Raw genomic sequence first — 16075 nt, forward strand, 5'->3', positions numbered from 1 at the left:
AAATGCGTCCTAATAACGATTCTTGACATGCATCCGTTGTATTTGGCAATACGTAGAAGATGACGGATAGGCTCTCAGACTCGATAGAGACTGCGATCTTGCACTTCCCTAGGAGTGCATATGACCTACCCCCGAAGGGGCTAAGTTTAGAGTTGGTGGGTTGTAACTGTGGTTGACCAATGAGGATCCAATGAACGTGAGTCACGATATTGCAGTCAGCTCCCTCGTTAATCAAGACATCAAAAGTATGCGTGCGCCAAGCAGTGGCCGTGATGCGTAGGTATGTTGGTGCTACTACCTCTTCATCCTCGTCCTCTAGTTCAGTGATGGTGGCTACATGGACATTGACAGGGGCTTCCATCATAGGGGGCTCATGCAGTGGGTACGTGGGAGGGTAGTACTTCTTCATGTGATTGCCATTAAATAAGCCTATGCCCTCACCTTCAAGGGTTTCAAGTTCTACATTGCCCGTCCTACTAATGGTGCGCACTCGGAAAGGTCCCAACCCTCGGAATTTCATTTTCTGCTTGTGGCCCTTTACCGAGTAGAGTAAAACAAGGTCTCCCTGCTCAAAGTTGCATTGTTTGGCATGCTTGTCGAACCACAACTTTCGTCGTACTTTCTCACAAATTAGTGTGCGGGTAGCTAGGAGAAGCCGAGTCTTAGTGAGTCATTCCAATTTCACGAGGCGGTTGGTCCAAGCTTCCCTCCCTTCCCATCTCTCCTGCACTGCTATCCTCAAGCTAGGGACAAGGAATTCTAATGGAAAATTTGCCTCAGTCCCGTAAGTCATCCTAAAGGGCGTCTGTCCCACTGCTATTTTATAGGTCGTCCGATAAGCCCATAATGCTACCATGTTTGTTGTCCCAGTCACTTGGCGAGGTAGAAACCACCTTCGTAAGGACGGTTACTAAGATCTTATTCGTGGATTCTGCTTGGCCATTAGCTTGAGGATAGTAGGGTGAGGATTTCCTGTGGATGACTAAGAAGATTGAGAGCAGGCGGGCGATCACCTCGTTGATGAAGTACGTGCCTTAGTCACTTACTAATTCAATAGGGCAACCAAAGAATGAGATGACTTGCTCCCACAAGAATTTCGTTGTGGTCCTAGCATCATTCTTCCTAGAGGCTCGTGCCTCGGTCCATTTTGTAAGATAGTCAGTTGCTACTATGATGTATCTAGCATGTGAATATTGCACTGTGGGACTAATGCGTCCGATGAAGTCGACTCCCCATTTCTCAAAGGGTTGCCGTGCAATGATAGGGGTCAACTCCATCTTATCCTTTCGGACAGGGACTTTAGTCCTTTGGCACTTGTCGCAATGTTTTACAAACTTAGCAGCATCACGGAATAAGGTGGGCCACCACAACTAAGATTGCAACACCTTGCGGACTGTCACGTCCCCGCTGAAGTGCCCTCCAGAAATCCCTCCATGCGCGTCGCTCAACACGTCATGCATTTCGTGCTCGCACACACATCACCGTAGCAACCGGTCTTGCCCTAGCCTATAGAGTTGACCGGCTATCAACTGGTAAGGTTGGATTCTCAAAATAAGTCGCCGAAACTTGGCCTTCTTGATAGGTCTATCGAGCAGACCATGCTCTAGCACTTGGACTATATCGTCCGCCCAGTACGGCGTTAGATCGGCTTTGAACAAATCTTTCTCACTAGACAAGCTGAAGAGGTGAGCGTCCGGCAAATCGTCAACTATGCCTTGCCTAGCAACTTTTCCTGTAGGTATTCGGGACATGTAATCAGCCATGTAGTGCTGCTTGCCCTTGCGTACGACCACAAAGAAATCAAATTCCAAAAGAACAAGCAACCATCTAGCGATGCGTCTAATAGCGCATGGCTTATTTACAAGATAGAGCAATGCTTAATGGTCTACAAAGAAGGTGAAAGGCATGGCCAGAAGGTAGTGTCGGAACTTCTTTACATCAAACACCATTGTAAAGTCTGCAACGTTCGAAGACTGCTCGCAGCTTCTCCAAGTGTTCTGCCCAACTAGAATGCTCGCATAGGTCATCTACAAACACCTCTAGCTCTTGTCTAAGCATATCTTTGAAGATGGTGCACATTAGCCGCTGAAAGGTTGCAAGTGCGTTCATTAACCAAAAGGGCATTACAACACCCCACTCAGTAGCAAATGCGGTCTTATGCCTATCGTCGGGGTGTACTTGCACCTGGTTGTATCCTGAGAAGCCGTCCAAGAAGCTATAGGCCTCTTTGCCTGCTACCCTTTCGAGCATGTGCTCTGTGTATGGTAATGGATAATTATCCCTTTTTGTCGCAGCGTTAACCTTCTTATAGTTCACGCACACTCGTATCTTCCCATTCTTCTTCATGACTATCACAATTGGTGATACCTAGTCCATGTGCTCTATAGCGTAGATAAATCTTGACCTCATTAGTTTATTGATTTTCTCCCTCACGGCTTGGGCATGTTTTGGATTCATAGGGTACGGTCGTTGTTTTACTGACACCGCATCGAGGGCCGTTGGTATGTTATGCATCACCACTCTAGGATCCACGCCTTTGAGTTCATCTAAGGACCAGGCAAATACATCCACATACTCTTGCAGGAGCGTAATGAGACTGGCCTCTTCCTCCTCAATCAGGGCGCTAGCTATAAACACCGGTTGACCCAGTCAAGTTGACTTCCTTAACCTTGGCGGGTCCCTCAATCGTCTCACTTGTCTGTCCTTGTCTTTTTGCTCCCAACAGGACCACTACTCTGTCATCCTTCTTAAACTTCATAAAGCGTCTCAGTAGGTCTTGTGGTTTCTTCTGTTGTTCCACCTCCTCCTTCGCCTGTCCTCACCTTTTTTCCTTCAATCACCGGTGCCTTAGGTGGACTGGCAGGTCCCCCTTGGTGCATTTGGTCCTAAGGGGTCAGGGTATCTCTGGGTTGCTCTCTGTACTCACCTCCGATTCAGAATTAAACTCACAATCCTCGCCAGAGGAAGAAGCTTCCCCTGGTAGTCGGACCTCGGTGGGCGCATTTGTCCTAAGCAAGGATGTTATCGGTGATTGGGCTATCCTTGCTTGTTCGTAATCGATCGCTCCTACATACTCCAACCAGGAGCGATCGCATTCCATCTGCATGACTTCTCTCTGGATCCTGTGAGTACTCCCTTTTTGGGGCTTGGAGTCGACCTTAAGTTGTTCTATCACCCTTCCTTTAGTGTTGTATTCTACGGTGTCTACTTCTTCCCCAATTTCCTCACTACTGGAGTGGCAGTCCTCGTACTCATCATCGGAATCAACTCCTCGTGGCCCCTCGTCATCCCCTAGGCTCTCATCTCCAACCGCGGTGACACAGGCCCAATTGTACATTAAGTTCAGGTCATGCACCCTAGTCCATTTCCACTCAGAATCGTCCAAGAGGTCACTGGGGGGCATGAGATTAGCAGTGAGGTTACCAGTCAATTTGCCAGTTAGATACTAGAGGATCTCGTGCAGTTCTAGCCTGTTGCTAGGAACATGGGAAGAGATAGGTCTAGGTCGGTTGCTCGAGTCCTGGCCATCATACAAAGTGACATTGCAGCCTCCCTCCTTAAGACACTAGCGGTTTTTGCAGCCTGTTTGTACATCTCCTCCTCATCTGAGAATGGGAGATCGATGGTCGCTAGGACGTATATCCAGTCTCGCTCATCCTCAAGACAAGGGATGTATTTGGTTAGAGGTCCATGAGACTTCCTTATTGGTGCATCACCTTTGAGCATGGCAGAGATGGCATCTAGGTCAACAGGGGTCGTCTCCCAAGTGTCCATCTCGACCTTTACCGCTTCTGTTCAGTTTCCTAGAAACATTAGACCGTTGCCCCAGTCTTCAATGACTCGAGCATTCCTCATCCAGGGTCGTCTAGCAGAATGTCGTAGTCAACTCCTTTCATGACAATGAAATTCACATAGAACTGGACACCCGCGATCTTCACTGGCCAATTTTTTAAGACTCCAAATGGCTTTCCTCCGTTGACTCTTTTTCCCTATTGAGGTTGCATCTACATTGCTGGGCCCTGGCAATGATATGCCTGCCTGTTTCGTCTGTGCCCTAGTCATGATATGTAGCGGGATGAGTGTGTCCTCACTGCCAAATGTCTCAACCCCAAACAGCCCCAAGGGCACTGAGGGCACGTTTGTTGGGCTAGGGGATGGCTTCCGTGTGGAGCAATCAACAAAGAGGTGAGTGATGCTGCACTCGACACATGTGAGGTCGGACTTCTCCTTATTCGCTTGTTCTCTCCCTGGACAGCATGATGAGATGTGGCCTGGGTGACCGCAAGTCCAACACGAGATTGGATCTTGGGTCAGCCTTGCGAATCCTCTCCCCCTACCTCTACCTAACGCCATCCCCGGTTCTCATCAATAGTCCATCAGGGCTGGGTTGCCCTCTTCATCATACGAGACGTAAGGGTTTACATAGGCTTAGTCTTCGTTAGGCTCCTCCACGTAATGGACTGGGACATCACTCGATGGATGGGTCACATAGGGTCCTAGTAGCCGTGGTATACCCGTCGGGTTGATCTCTCTCCTAGGGATGACGGGCTTTGCATCATTTGGTGCTGGAAGTGCCAGCTGAGCTCCTCTTCCAAGGAAATTTGGTGGCCTGTTCCCCAGGTACGGCGGGTTGTACTACTAGACATAGGGGAATCTCCTAGGCAACCTACAATTCATGGCATCATGGCTGAATCTACCACAATTCGCACAAGGTCTAGACCAAGGATCATGGCACTCCGCCGAGAGATGATTGCTGCCACAATGCACGCATTTGACGTGCGGTCGCGTTGGTTTCCTCACCAATTGCTACAGTCGTGCCAACTCCATCCTCACCTCGGCTAGCTCTTGGCCTTGATCTACACTCTTCCCCCTATCCTGCGTGCTAGGAGTTGATTCCTCTCACTGGAGGTGGTGGTCCTCTTCGAGATCCTCTGACTGGAGTTGTCGTGATTCGAATTTCAAGAGCTCCTCTCTCTCAGTTGGTCATCCACCCTAATTGCTTCGTGGAAGACCCTTGCTAACACGTCTCGCTGCAAGCTGGAGTTGCCTCCCAAAGCCTTGTATAACTCCTCACTGCGAATTCCGTTCATGAACATGGTGGGGACTGCTCTTTCATCTGGTCGCTCATTCGTAGGGATTCTCTTAAAGAGGCCGCGCACATGAGTGACGTAGTCTCTTATGTCCTCCTCGTCCTTTTGACTGACATTCATCAGTCGGACTATGAGGTTATTAGAGTATCCCGCTTCCGAGAATCTTAATGAAGAGATCTTTTAATCGAGCAAAGTTTGCCCGCTCTACTGTGTCTAAGCTGGTATACCATGTCCTACCCTTATCGCCTAAGCAAAGTCCGAAAGCTTGGGAGCGTTGTGCAAGGTCCGTGAGACCATTGGCCTCGCAAACTTGCTCAAAATGCTCAATAAAACTATACGAATCGCTACTAGGCTGGTACTTGTCCAGCTGCTTAGCTACCGCAGGGATTTTTTATTGGCTCTTCGCCCCCTGAGCAATTCCTAGGCCTGAGAGTAGGAGATTGTTTAAGAGTCTCAGTTATTGTAAACTCTAATCTACAGCGAGGATCAGGGTTTAATAGCCATCTTAGGAAGTGTCCTCTGATTTGTAAGCCCAGGACTTCAATTTCAACAACTAAAATTAATGATGAGCTGCAATAAATCAACCATTCACAACAAGGCAACATTAAATTTCAGCCAATGTTAGCAATGAAAGTCGGAAATTTCTCTCTCTATAGCATTCTCACTCTTTCTCCATCCATTGTACATGAAACTCTGAAATTTCTCTCTACAACATTCTCACTACCATTGCTCATCTTCCTTCAGCAAATTCCAACACTTCCAACCATTGGAGATGGAGATTTTTAAAGAATCTCAACTCTAAACCCTAAGTTACAACAAGGATTAAGGCTTGACAGCCACTTCACGAACTGTGCTCAGATTTGCAAGCCTGGGACTTCAATTTCAGTGACTGAAATTAGAGAATTTCAAGAGATTCAAGAGGCCAGCTAGCCAACATTAAGTTTGGGGCAGAATTTGTCCTCCAACGAGCAAATTGAAGGTCAATCCCCAAGCAAACCAAGGGGAACTTTGGTTTGAAGACTTGCTTGTTGCTATGGACAATAAGATGTATTGAAGATGGAAGGAGATCAAGCTGGATCTCAGTGTGCATCAACCTGCACCAAGTTTTGGGCCCAATTGTGTGCCGAATGTCCAAGATTAAGTGGTAACATTTGCATTTTCAGTTTACACGAATTCTATGCTTGCTGTAATCAGTGTCAAATCAAGTTATGTAACACCCTTTCCCCAAAAGGAAGGCTGATTTCAGATTGAATCTTTTTTCACAGAATTCTTTGAAATTTACTTTCACAACAATCTCAAAAACTTTCCTTCTCTCTTGTAATTTGAACGACTTAAAATTGTTAGCTTATCATCACAAATATACTATACTTCAAATCAATGAACTCATAATACATCACGATCAATAGATTCACCGCTGGAACACAAAATTGAAACTGTTAACATGTGCATACCCATACCCGTGCAATGACATATAGGCTCTTCAAGTTTCTGGTCATGTTGATATCAATACTTAAAACGTCAATTGGCTTCACCCTAGATAAGGTTTTCACCATCAGCTCATCTAGTGTACCATCTGTCAGATGAAGCTTTGCAATTTCCAAATTTGTAACAGTCCAACCCTGTCTGTTCTGTTTCACTGATTCAGCATGCTCTTGTGGAGAGCAGTCATCCATCTTGGTGACAATTTCATATGAATCCCATTTCAAAGTGAGGGAGAGTCGCTCCACAAAAACCTCAGAGACTGTCTTGTCCATTTGAAGCACAGAAGCAGGTTCAGAAACTCTATCCTTGATCTTGAAAGTCCAAGGTGTATAAGAAACCTGTGAGTTTTTTATGATCTCATTTACAGGATTCACAACTCTTATACTTGCTTTGCTCAATTCAGAAAATACAGACAGCGGAAGGCCATCACCCCATGAGAACTGAAATGTTAAACCATTGCACAAGATATAAACTTCATTTTCATGAGTATCTATATGGTTGTCCAGAGTTTGTTCTAGGGAGTGCCTCTTCTTGACCTCTGACAGTGGCTTAAGATATGTCGTAGATTTGGGAGCATTATCTGTTTTTGATTTGGGAGAGTAACATATTGTGCAAATAATACCATCAAACTTGATTTCAGCCGACACAGCAAAGTACAAGACCAAAGCAGCAGTAGACTGCACATTGCTTGATGAGAGCCTATATGTGGAAGTTGCTCCACAAAGCACTTGCCAATCAGCACCCACACTTCCAGTGGTTAAACTCTCATCTGACATACTTCTGAACAGAGGGAGTTGCCTAGAAAGTCTCCAAATACTTCTTGTGGCCTGTTAAAAAAACTCCCACATCTAAAAAGTTTATAATAGAAAGCGAGCTTAATTTGTCACACATTAGATTTTTTTATTGTACTTGTCTAAATTTTCTAAACAAATAGTTGTCAATTGTCAGAACAATCACATCCATAGTCATAAATCAGATTGGTGACAATCTGGGAATATCATAGAAAATTGTTAAACTTCATGGATTTGTCTGGGAACGGTATAGAAATAAATCAAACCTCATGGAGTTACTATACGTATTGCCCTAAATTTAGAACAAACATACCTAAAAGTTACGAAATTATCATCAAGAGTTGAGAAGATTAATTTACTCAAAGAATTCAAAACTTTTCAGAATCAAAACCCCAACAATTTCTGGCAAACAATTTTAGTGTACTACGAGACAGCGAAAGTGTGTTAGGTAATCCAGACGGAAAGACATCAACATATTCGTGTAGAATTGAATCCAAATATTCATTCACAACATTATTATTAAAAGAATTTTTTCAAGGAAACAAATATAAGTAACAACATTTGGATCAGAAAAACATCTACTAAATTCCAAGGCTAAAATCATATGTACATTAGTTTCGGTGATTCTGGAGGGCAAACAGCCCTCGATCACATGATAATGACCATCAAGCTCAAAAGAGAATACCCGAGTTTTGTAGTCAATATACAAGGAGGAATATCTATCAAAAAACCATCAAGGCTCATAAATAGGAAGTCCATAAGCTAATGGTATTACTAGATCGAAAGATCCGAGCTTTGAACCCGTAACCAAGATTATCGTGTCATTATGTGGAGGGCCAATTATTGACAACATTCTGCAATAGCCTCAAAGTGGTAGCTTCTTGAACTCTTTCATCTATATATCTGAAAACTCCCATGCACACGGATCACCACAACACAAAAAACACGAGGACGAGTATCAAACAAAACATGTACCATGCCGTTCATGCCACGGAAGACGCAACTCAACGCGAACCCTAAACCCCGCGCACATGGAGGCAACGCACAAAAGATTGAATGCCGCCGTCGTGTGCCATTTCTAACGTGCCCACCACCCGCAACACATGCCTCCCCGTACACGCCCCTCCCGCTAGGAGTATCCCATACCACCTTAAACAAGATAAAAGCATACCTATTTAGCATGAACCATCATGGTTTAGTGAGCAAATGTGGTTTTATGCACATCATTGAATCTCATGCCCAATTTGTGCAGATTGACGCTTTGATGTTCCCCTAGGATCCAACAAGCACACGAGACATGCCATATCCACAAATATAACAGACTAGTCACCAAACTTACTTCCTAGCAATAGAGCCAAATGAGCTCACCCCCAAGCCAGGGAGCTAGCAGCACTCCGGGTCACGACCACATCCCAAGGATTGTTGTTCCATACCACCAGCCCATACCATCCTCGTGCATGGATGTGTCAACCAATAAACCTAGAGTCCAAGAGTGATGGTCATACAATAAATGTGCACAATACTGCCTTAAGTCCCTATAAATAGGGCTCAACTGCCCTAACCCCGAAGTACCCTTCATACATTCATACTACGTCACTTCGTGACCATTGTGGCCAATACTATTAGTGCCCATCCAAATATCCAAGGATATAACAACTTGCATAACATAAAATAATCGTCCTAATCAAGGAAGTTTCATGATTGAAAGATAATGCTCATTATATTCCACTCAATCCCAAATTGATCCTTGACTAGAGGACAAAACGATCAAGTCGTTGAATTTAGGGTTACGAATGCACCCACAAAGCATGGAAAAGAAGAAGCTTGAGAGCACACAACATAAAGTCTATTAAGATGTATCAAAGGAGAAGATTTACAAAACTAAGTATACGCTACAATGAATAGGCGTATATATAAGGCTAAGGGAGAAAAGCCTCCTATAATAGGGAAAAAATCGTTCCAGCGATCATAAGTGTGTTCACACACATCACTACCAAAATATGGTAACAAATCTCCCTTGAAAGTGATGCGGTGAACAACAATTGACACTCATGCAAAGGGAACTGCCCAACCTAATGAACTACGATTGATCCACAATGGTGAGTAAGCCTAAAGCTTTGCAAAAAGCTTCAAACTTCCCATGATGCAAAGCCTTTGTGAAAAGGTCAGCAAGGTTGTTTGTGTTGGCACATAGACTAAGCTAATCTCTCCTGCAGAGAGTCTCTCCCTAACATAATGATAATGCACCTCAATGTGCTTAGTACAAGCATAAAACACTAACTGCCAATGTGCCCCGACTGTCAGTGAAGATGGTGGTAGCAAATAACTATCCAACATCCAAATCAGCCTTTTGCTACTATCCAACATCCAAATCAGCCAAAAGACATATGAGCCAAACACACTCAATTGTAGGTGTGAAAGTTGCCTTATACTCAGCTTCACAACTATAAGTAGCCGCAATGGGATGCTTCTTGCTCAATCACAATATGCATGAGTTGCCAAGCATGAATCAAAAAGAACTTGTGGATACACGAGTGTCCTAACAACCAGCCCAATCAAAATCCAAAAAAGCATATAAATCTAGCGATGATTATCTCCGCTTGGGATAAAACAACCCAAGGTATCGAATACCGCTTTACTATCCACCAATGCTCGATGCCTAGGCAATGCATAAACCTACTCATTTGTGTAGACTCAAATTTGAATGTCACACCTCCTAATGCATATATAAATGAAGCATCCAACAACTTGCCAATGGAAAAAGACATCAAAGCAGTCTCCAGCATCATGAAGGCTCAACTTTAAACCTGTCTTCATAGGAGGAGAGAGACATTTGAGTAGCTTCTGGAGATACATGGGGGAGGAGGATCCAAAACAGCAATCAGGATTGGAAAAGCTGGACACAACATGCTGGACCGGACTAGTTGCCCATCCATAGGACATGAACAACCTTGGTGAAGCTGAATATGGTATGTAATTTGCAAAACAAGTTGATTAGCAATAGAGCAACACCAAGGGGTGCCAGCTAAATCTTTGCAGTGTTCCCAATGTAAAGAGAATCAGATTAGCTTCGTAGATTGTAACTATGCATGCCATTGTTATTTACCTCTTTTCAGACACCAGAAATAAAAAGAGACATTTAGAGGAATCCAAAATGCCATATACAAAACATGGTTATCTGAAGAAAGAACCTGCAATTTTAAGGGAAAGATAACTTGCACTCATAGTAAAAAGAACTGAATTTGAATGCAGAGGGTAAAACGCAAGTAGGTAAGCACCTTCAAAAGAGCATCGAGTTTTGTTAGTTCAATGTTCAATGGAATCACTGAAACAGAGAAGCCTGAAGCAGCTGAAACAACATTGGTTAAACCATGCGGAGAAACAAAATGGTCCCTGCAAACACAAAAAAGGTGAGAAGTATTATATGGCCACTACAGTCTTCGATATTAAAGCTAAGAGTTTCAAGTCTGACAAGAACCCATTATTGGAGCAACATGGCAAATAGTCAACCCTTCATAACTGCATCTAATCAATAAATTTGTAAATCAGTACTGAATAAAATTTCAAGCCAGACAAAATCCAGAGTTGGAGCAATATGGGCAAAATGGTCAACTCTTCAGAACTGCATATGATCAATAAATTTGCAAATCATTGCTGACAAAAACCATATTGTTTGTTTTACAAAAGATGATACCTATTGAGAAACCCTTCGCCTGCAGTTTGCGTTTTTTGTGTTTTGTGTTTAGGGTTTGTAACCCCAAAAAAGGGCACCACCCTAGACAGACTGTGCCTATTTTTAGGCCACTCTCTCACTCATTCTTTACGGTTGACTCATTCAGTCCATCGCCTCTTCTCTCCAACCTCTCCACTACCCTCACACCCCTTCAAGAGGACATTGCAGTTCGTGGTTCGTGACTGTTTTCATCATCTTCCTTATGCTACGGCACCCTTGTTCCCTTGTATCATATTCACTCCATGATTTAGAACTTCATCATTCCATTCATCAGAGTTTCTTCTCTCTTCTCTTCTCTTCTCCATGTTTGCCGAGTTCACTCTGTGTTCCTCCCCGCAAACCCTACCGTCTCGCTGGTACATCATCTTTTAACATGGTATCAGAGCTGGATCTGCTCAAACAGCGGCAAAGATCCTCCACTCCAGTGACGGCAAAGACCAGTGGTGGGTTCGCCATCCACTTCTCTTCTTCTTCCGCTACATCAAAATCTCGTTTTTGCAGGTTTCAAGTGGTTTCAACTTGCTGCCCACACCCCTTTCGCGGAGAACATCACAGTCTCAACTGTCCCTTGCTGACATCTACAATCTGGCGCCTGTTTCCAGCCTTTCACCCGCAGTTTGCAGTTGTTTACAGCAAAGTGACTGTTGTTGATCACTCTCCATTCAGAAAATAATCTCGTTTTTGCAGATTTCAGGTATTTCAGCTTGTTGCCCACACCCCGGACGTGGAGGACATCGCAGTCCAAGCTGGCCATTGCTGTCTACAACAGTCTGCTGCCTGTTTTCAACCTATCACACATTGTTCGGAGCTGATTTCAGCATACTGACTGCTACTACTGGTTTTTCCTGCATTTCTAGTCTTTCTCTCTCCTCACCTACGTTTTTAGTCTTTCTCTCTCCTCACTTGTATTTGTTGTTTTCTCTCCTGCAACCAGCATTTTTAGTCTTTCTCTCTCCTCACCTGTGTTTTTCTATTGGTTGCAACCTCTTACTGCTGGTAGTATCCTCCTCCCACTGGCAACTCACCTCTAGCCCTTCCACTGCCCTCCACCCCTTGCGGCGGACATTGCGGTTCGTGCTTCACACTGCCCTCACATCCCTTGAGACGGACATTGTGGTTCATGGTTCGCGACTGACCTCTTCCACCTCTTCCTTCTTCAGCAAGGCACACTAGTACCCATGGCTTCTTTACCAACAGATGACCAGACTATTGGGTGCTCCTATTGTGGCATCACCAAACACACCACCGATGCTTGCTAACTTCGACCTTTGCTCCCCACCCCCCCAAAGTATATGCGTCTCCACCTAGCACTTCCTGTGCCACCTCTCCTTTCTAGGCCACAGAGATCATTCTGCATCGGCTATCAAAGTACTGTACTCAAGACAATAAGATGCATCCGATGCGAACTAAGTCCTTTCGATCACATGGAGGATCGATTGGCGCTACGACCTCCTGGAGATTGTCACAATGCTAGCGGCAGTCTTTTCCCACCTATTTTCAGGTATAGTGGCTACCATGGCCCGCGGTTCTGCAATCCGCTCCATCGAGAGACAATGATTGTTTGATATCGTCTCCTTGTCAATCCCCTTCGAGAGAGAGTGTTTGCTCAACTCCTTTCTCTTCTTCGGCTTCCCAGTCCACTCCATTGAGAAGCCACGACTATTGCCACCTCATTGCTAAGTCTACACCCCACCCTTCACCCTCATCTACTCAGGTTCGAGAGGCCACCTCTAGGAGTTCTTCACCACCCCAAATACCTTCTTCGGCACGACCAGTGGCACTTCCTTCATCCTCAGACATTTCGGAGTCTGTGATCCATGAGTTTTTGGATTCCCAATCTACCTCAGAGGGGGATTCAAAGGGGGTTGATCTTTCTTTGCCCTCCAAGGGAGCATCTACATCTACTGCGACTTCAGAGGGCTCCTATTCCTCCAGTTTCAAAGGGGATTCCCACCCACCGTTCAATCCTTCACACACCTTGGCGGAGGCCTTTTACCTTCTTCTTCTACCCTTGGATAGGGTGGCTTCCTTCCAACAGTCATCTCACCTATTGATACCCAGGATCTCGAGGATCTACCTAGATCGGGGCCTGGGAGTTTCACCCGTGACTTGGTGATGAGGCCTTCGTATTCTTTCTTGCATGGATGCATCTATTGTTCTTTACTGCAGGTTACCTTTCAGGTGGAAATCTTGGATCTTAGGGATCCTCTACATCTTCTTTCTCCTCTTCTTCTTGCCTTGGTCACTTGGTCAGCATGGAGCCAACTCTCGAGATCGAGTACGGGCATATCCTTATGGTTCTCGGCACAACACAAAGTCCGACATTCCTCCTATGCATTGCATGTTCTCATTATCTTTGTACTAGGACGCTTGGGCAAGTGAACAATTTTCCCACAAGGGACACTGTCCAAGTGGCACCTGCTGCATGAGCATTCTTCGGCATGTAGCATTCCATCTCCACCTCACTCTTCTCTTCTTCCCCTTTTTGGGCCTGAGAGGGGGTGTTGAGAAACCCTTTGGAACCGGTCTATGACTCACATAAAGCGGTAGTTCCTTCAATGAACACCTGGACTTTACATACGCACACATAAACAAAGACCTCTCTCCCTCGCTCAACACCAGATTGGCTCCGAAGACCGGCGCCCCTCTCAGTATTTCTTTATCAATTAAAATATAGAAAATTACAAAAATGGTAATGTTCCAAAATACATAACCTGTGAACAATTGGTTTTCATCTCTTCTAAGTAAATCCCAGCTTCATAGGAACAGCACAGCATGTCCAAATCAACATCCCTTACTGTCCAGCATGTGCAGAATTCACTGTTCTTACTGTCCAGCATGTGCAGAGTTCACTGTTCTTATTCAACATGAGCAGAGTTCATTGTTCTTATTCAGCATGAACAGAGTTCACTGTTCTTATTCAGCATGTGCAAAGTTCACTGTTCTGATTCAGCATGAACAGAGTTCACTGTTCTTATTCAGCATGAGCAGAGTTCACTCTCCTTACAATTCAGCATGTGCAGAGTTCATAGTTCTTACGATTCAGCATGTGCAGAGTTCACTGTTCTATTCAGCCTGAACAGAGTTCACTGTTCTTATGATTCAGCATGTGCAGAAAAAAACACAAAATTGTACCTTCGATGGAATCAATCCATCATGCAAAGCATTTCTTCTGAGAATTGAGAGAGAGGTGATCAGAGGAGGGAGCAAGCTCTACCTCTGTGCTTGAGTCAGAGACGTAGAAGTACTCTCCATGGCTGGTTTTCTTGTAGCAATCTGCCCTAGGCTCCTCAAAACTTCATTCTCCCATCTGCCCCTTATGTCCATTACGTTCTGTTTTAATGCTCTCTCTCTCTCTCTCTTTTGGGAATTTGTGCCACATGGCATACATGTAACAATTTTCCCGTTTAAACCTTCTGGTCTAAAATTCTCCATGATCAGTGCAAAATTTGACCTCGGCACAGACCAGAGAATTAATCCTCGTGTAAAAACGAAGACAATGACACGAACAAATTCTAGGGTCCAAAAATAGTAACTCCCTAAATTTTAGGGATGGTGACCCCTGCATTCCTCAGGTTATTCTATGTAACTTTTATCATTACAACCATATCAAAAGTGTAATGTGGCTCGGTTACAGTGACTTTTATTCCGTGAGCATTCTCACATGTGCATCTTCTATCTTGGCTAGACTCATTGTCCTGCACCATCTCCAGTGCCTAAGCACACAGTCCCAAACCACTGGCATTCTATTCTTCAATGCCCATTCAATATGGAGCTGGTCATAAGGCTCAGACAAACCATTAGTCCAATTTGTCCCAATGGCTGCCTCTTCTGGCCATGCAAAGATCCCGGTTATTCCAAGAGAACTCTGGGGGTAAAAAGCGAAAGCAACAAAAGAAAAGAAAAATAAAATATTTATATAAATAAATAAGAAAAGCAACTGTAAAAAGTATCACCACCTAGTGACATATCCCCCTCTTGATAGAAGCAAGCGACCTTGATTGCATGCCACACATGCTAACAAATGACACAAGGCGATAACAAGATTCTCCATGTTATTAGTGTCATCGCATGTATCACTTGCTAACAAATGGCACAGGGTGATGGTACGAGTTTCCTCACTACCATTTGTGTCATCGCAAGTTCAAGTCTCACATAGAAGGAGAATTACATCCTGTATCCAACTATGATTATTAGGAGCCCTTCTAATATACATGTTTCCGGATGCAACACAGAGCAATAGCACGTATGCGCGAACTATTAGTGTCACAACATGCATATTCATTCAACTGAAGTGTAACAAATACAACTTCAAAGCACTGGGATTTCATTCAATGATACACATGTTAATGCTAAATGTAAGCCATACATTATGCATTATTCAATGAGATACAATATTCAACTATACAATAGAGAATGTACATTGCTTCAAAAAGCATTCTAAGTCACTGTGGATTCCAGTAAGAAAGCTGCTCAATAAATTTGCAATAATTGAGACGAATCTACCAATTCTGCCTCTTCCATCCATTTGGCATCCATTGATGAATAGTTCTTGAACTTCACCAGAAATCTTCTTATAACTCTACCTTTCACTTTCCTATCCTTATGTGCCAGGATCTGCTCAGAAACTAGAATCTCATCTAATTCCTCTACTTCACGCTGTTCCTCTTGAACCAAATCTTCTGGCACTTCACCAATAAAAGGCCTCAATATCCTCACATGGAATGCATTATGAATTTTCCAATTCTCTGACATTTCAGCCTATATGCTACGTCATTGATCTTCTCTGAGACTTGAAAAGGGCCACAATAACGCATACTCAACTTTGAAAACAAACGTTCCTTGCTCTTCTGTTTTCTCAAACGTGCCTTTTCAACACGCAATAAGACCCAATCATCCTTTTTGAACAAGAGCTCCCGACGATGACTATCAGCAGCTCTTTTCTGTTTAGCTTGTGACTTTTCTAGGGCATACTTGAC

The 16075-nt window shown here is 44.2% G+C and overlaps 1 protein-coding gene across 4 annotated transcripts in view; it reads right to left on the reverse strand.

The window, feature by feature from the left end:
- Window positions 1–16075, reverse strand: part of LOC148025772 (vacuolar protein sorting-associated protein, putative (DUF1162)) — a 238064-nt gene that overhangs the window by 182238 nt on the left and 39751 nt on the right. For 2 of the 4 annotated variants that reach the window (XM_087693004.1, XM_087693006.1), the window contains exons 4-5: window positions 10642–10756; window positions 6548–7399 (exon numbers count right to left, since the gene is read on the reverse strand). In XM_087693004.1, coding sequence (XP_087549130.1) covers window positions 6548–7399; window positions 10642–10756 — 967 coding nt within the window. Of the gene's footprint in view, window positions 1–6541; window positions 7400–10641; window positions 10757–16075 lie in introns of all 4 variants that reach the window. The other 2 variants (XM_087693005.1, XM_087693007.1) reach the window with 2 other exon arrangements.

Source organism: Lygodium microphyllum, chromosome 14 (genome assembly GCF_053477565.2).
Source record: "Lygodium microphyllum isolate KBCC chromosome 14, Lygodium_microphyllum_v1.1.10, whole genome shotgun sequence".
In the NCBI taxonomy this organism is placed as follows: domain Eukaryota; kingdom Viridiplantae; phylum Streptophyta; class Polypodiopsida; order Schizaeales; family Lygodiaceae; genus Lygodium; species Lygodium microphyllum.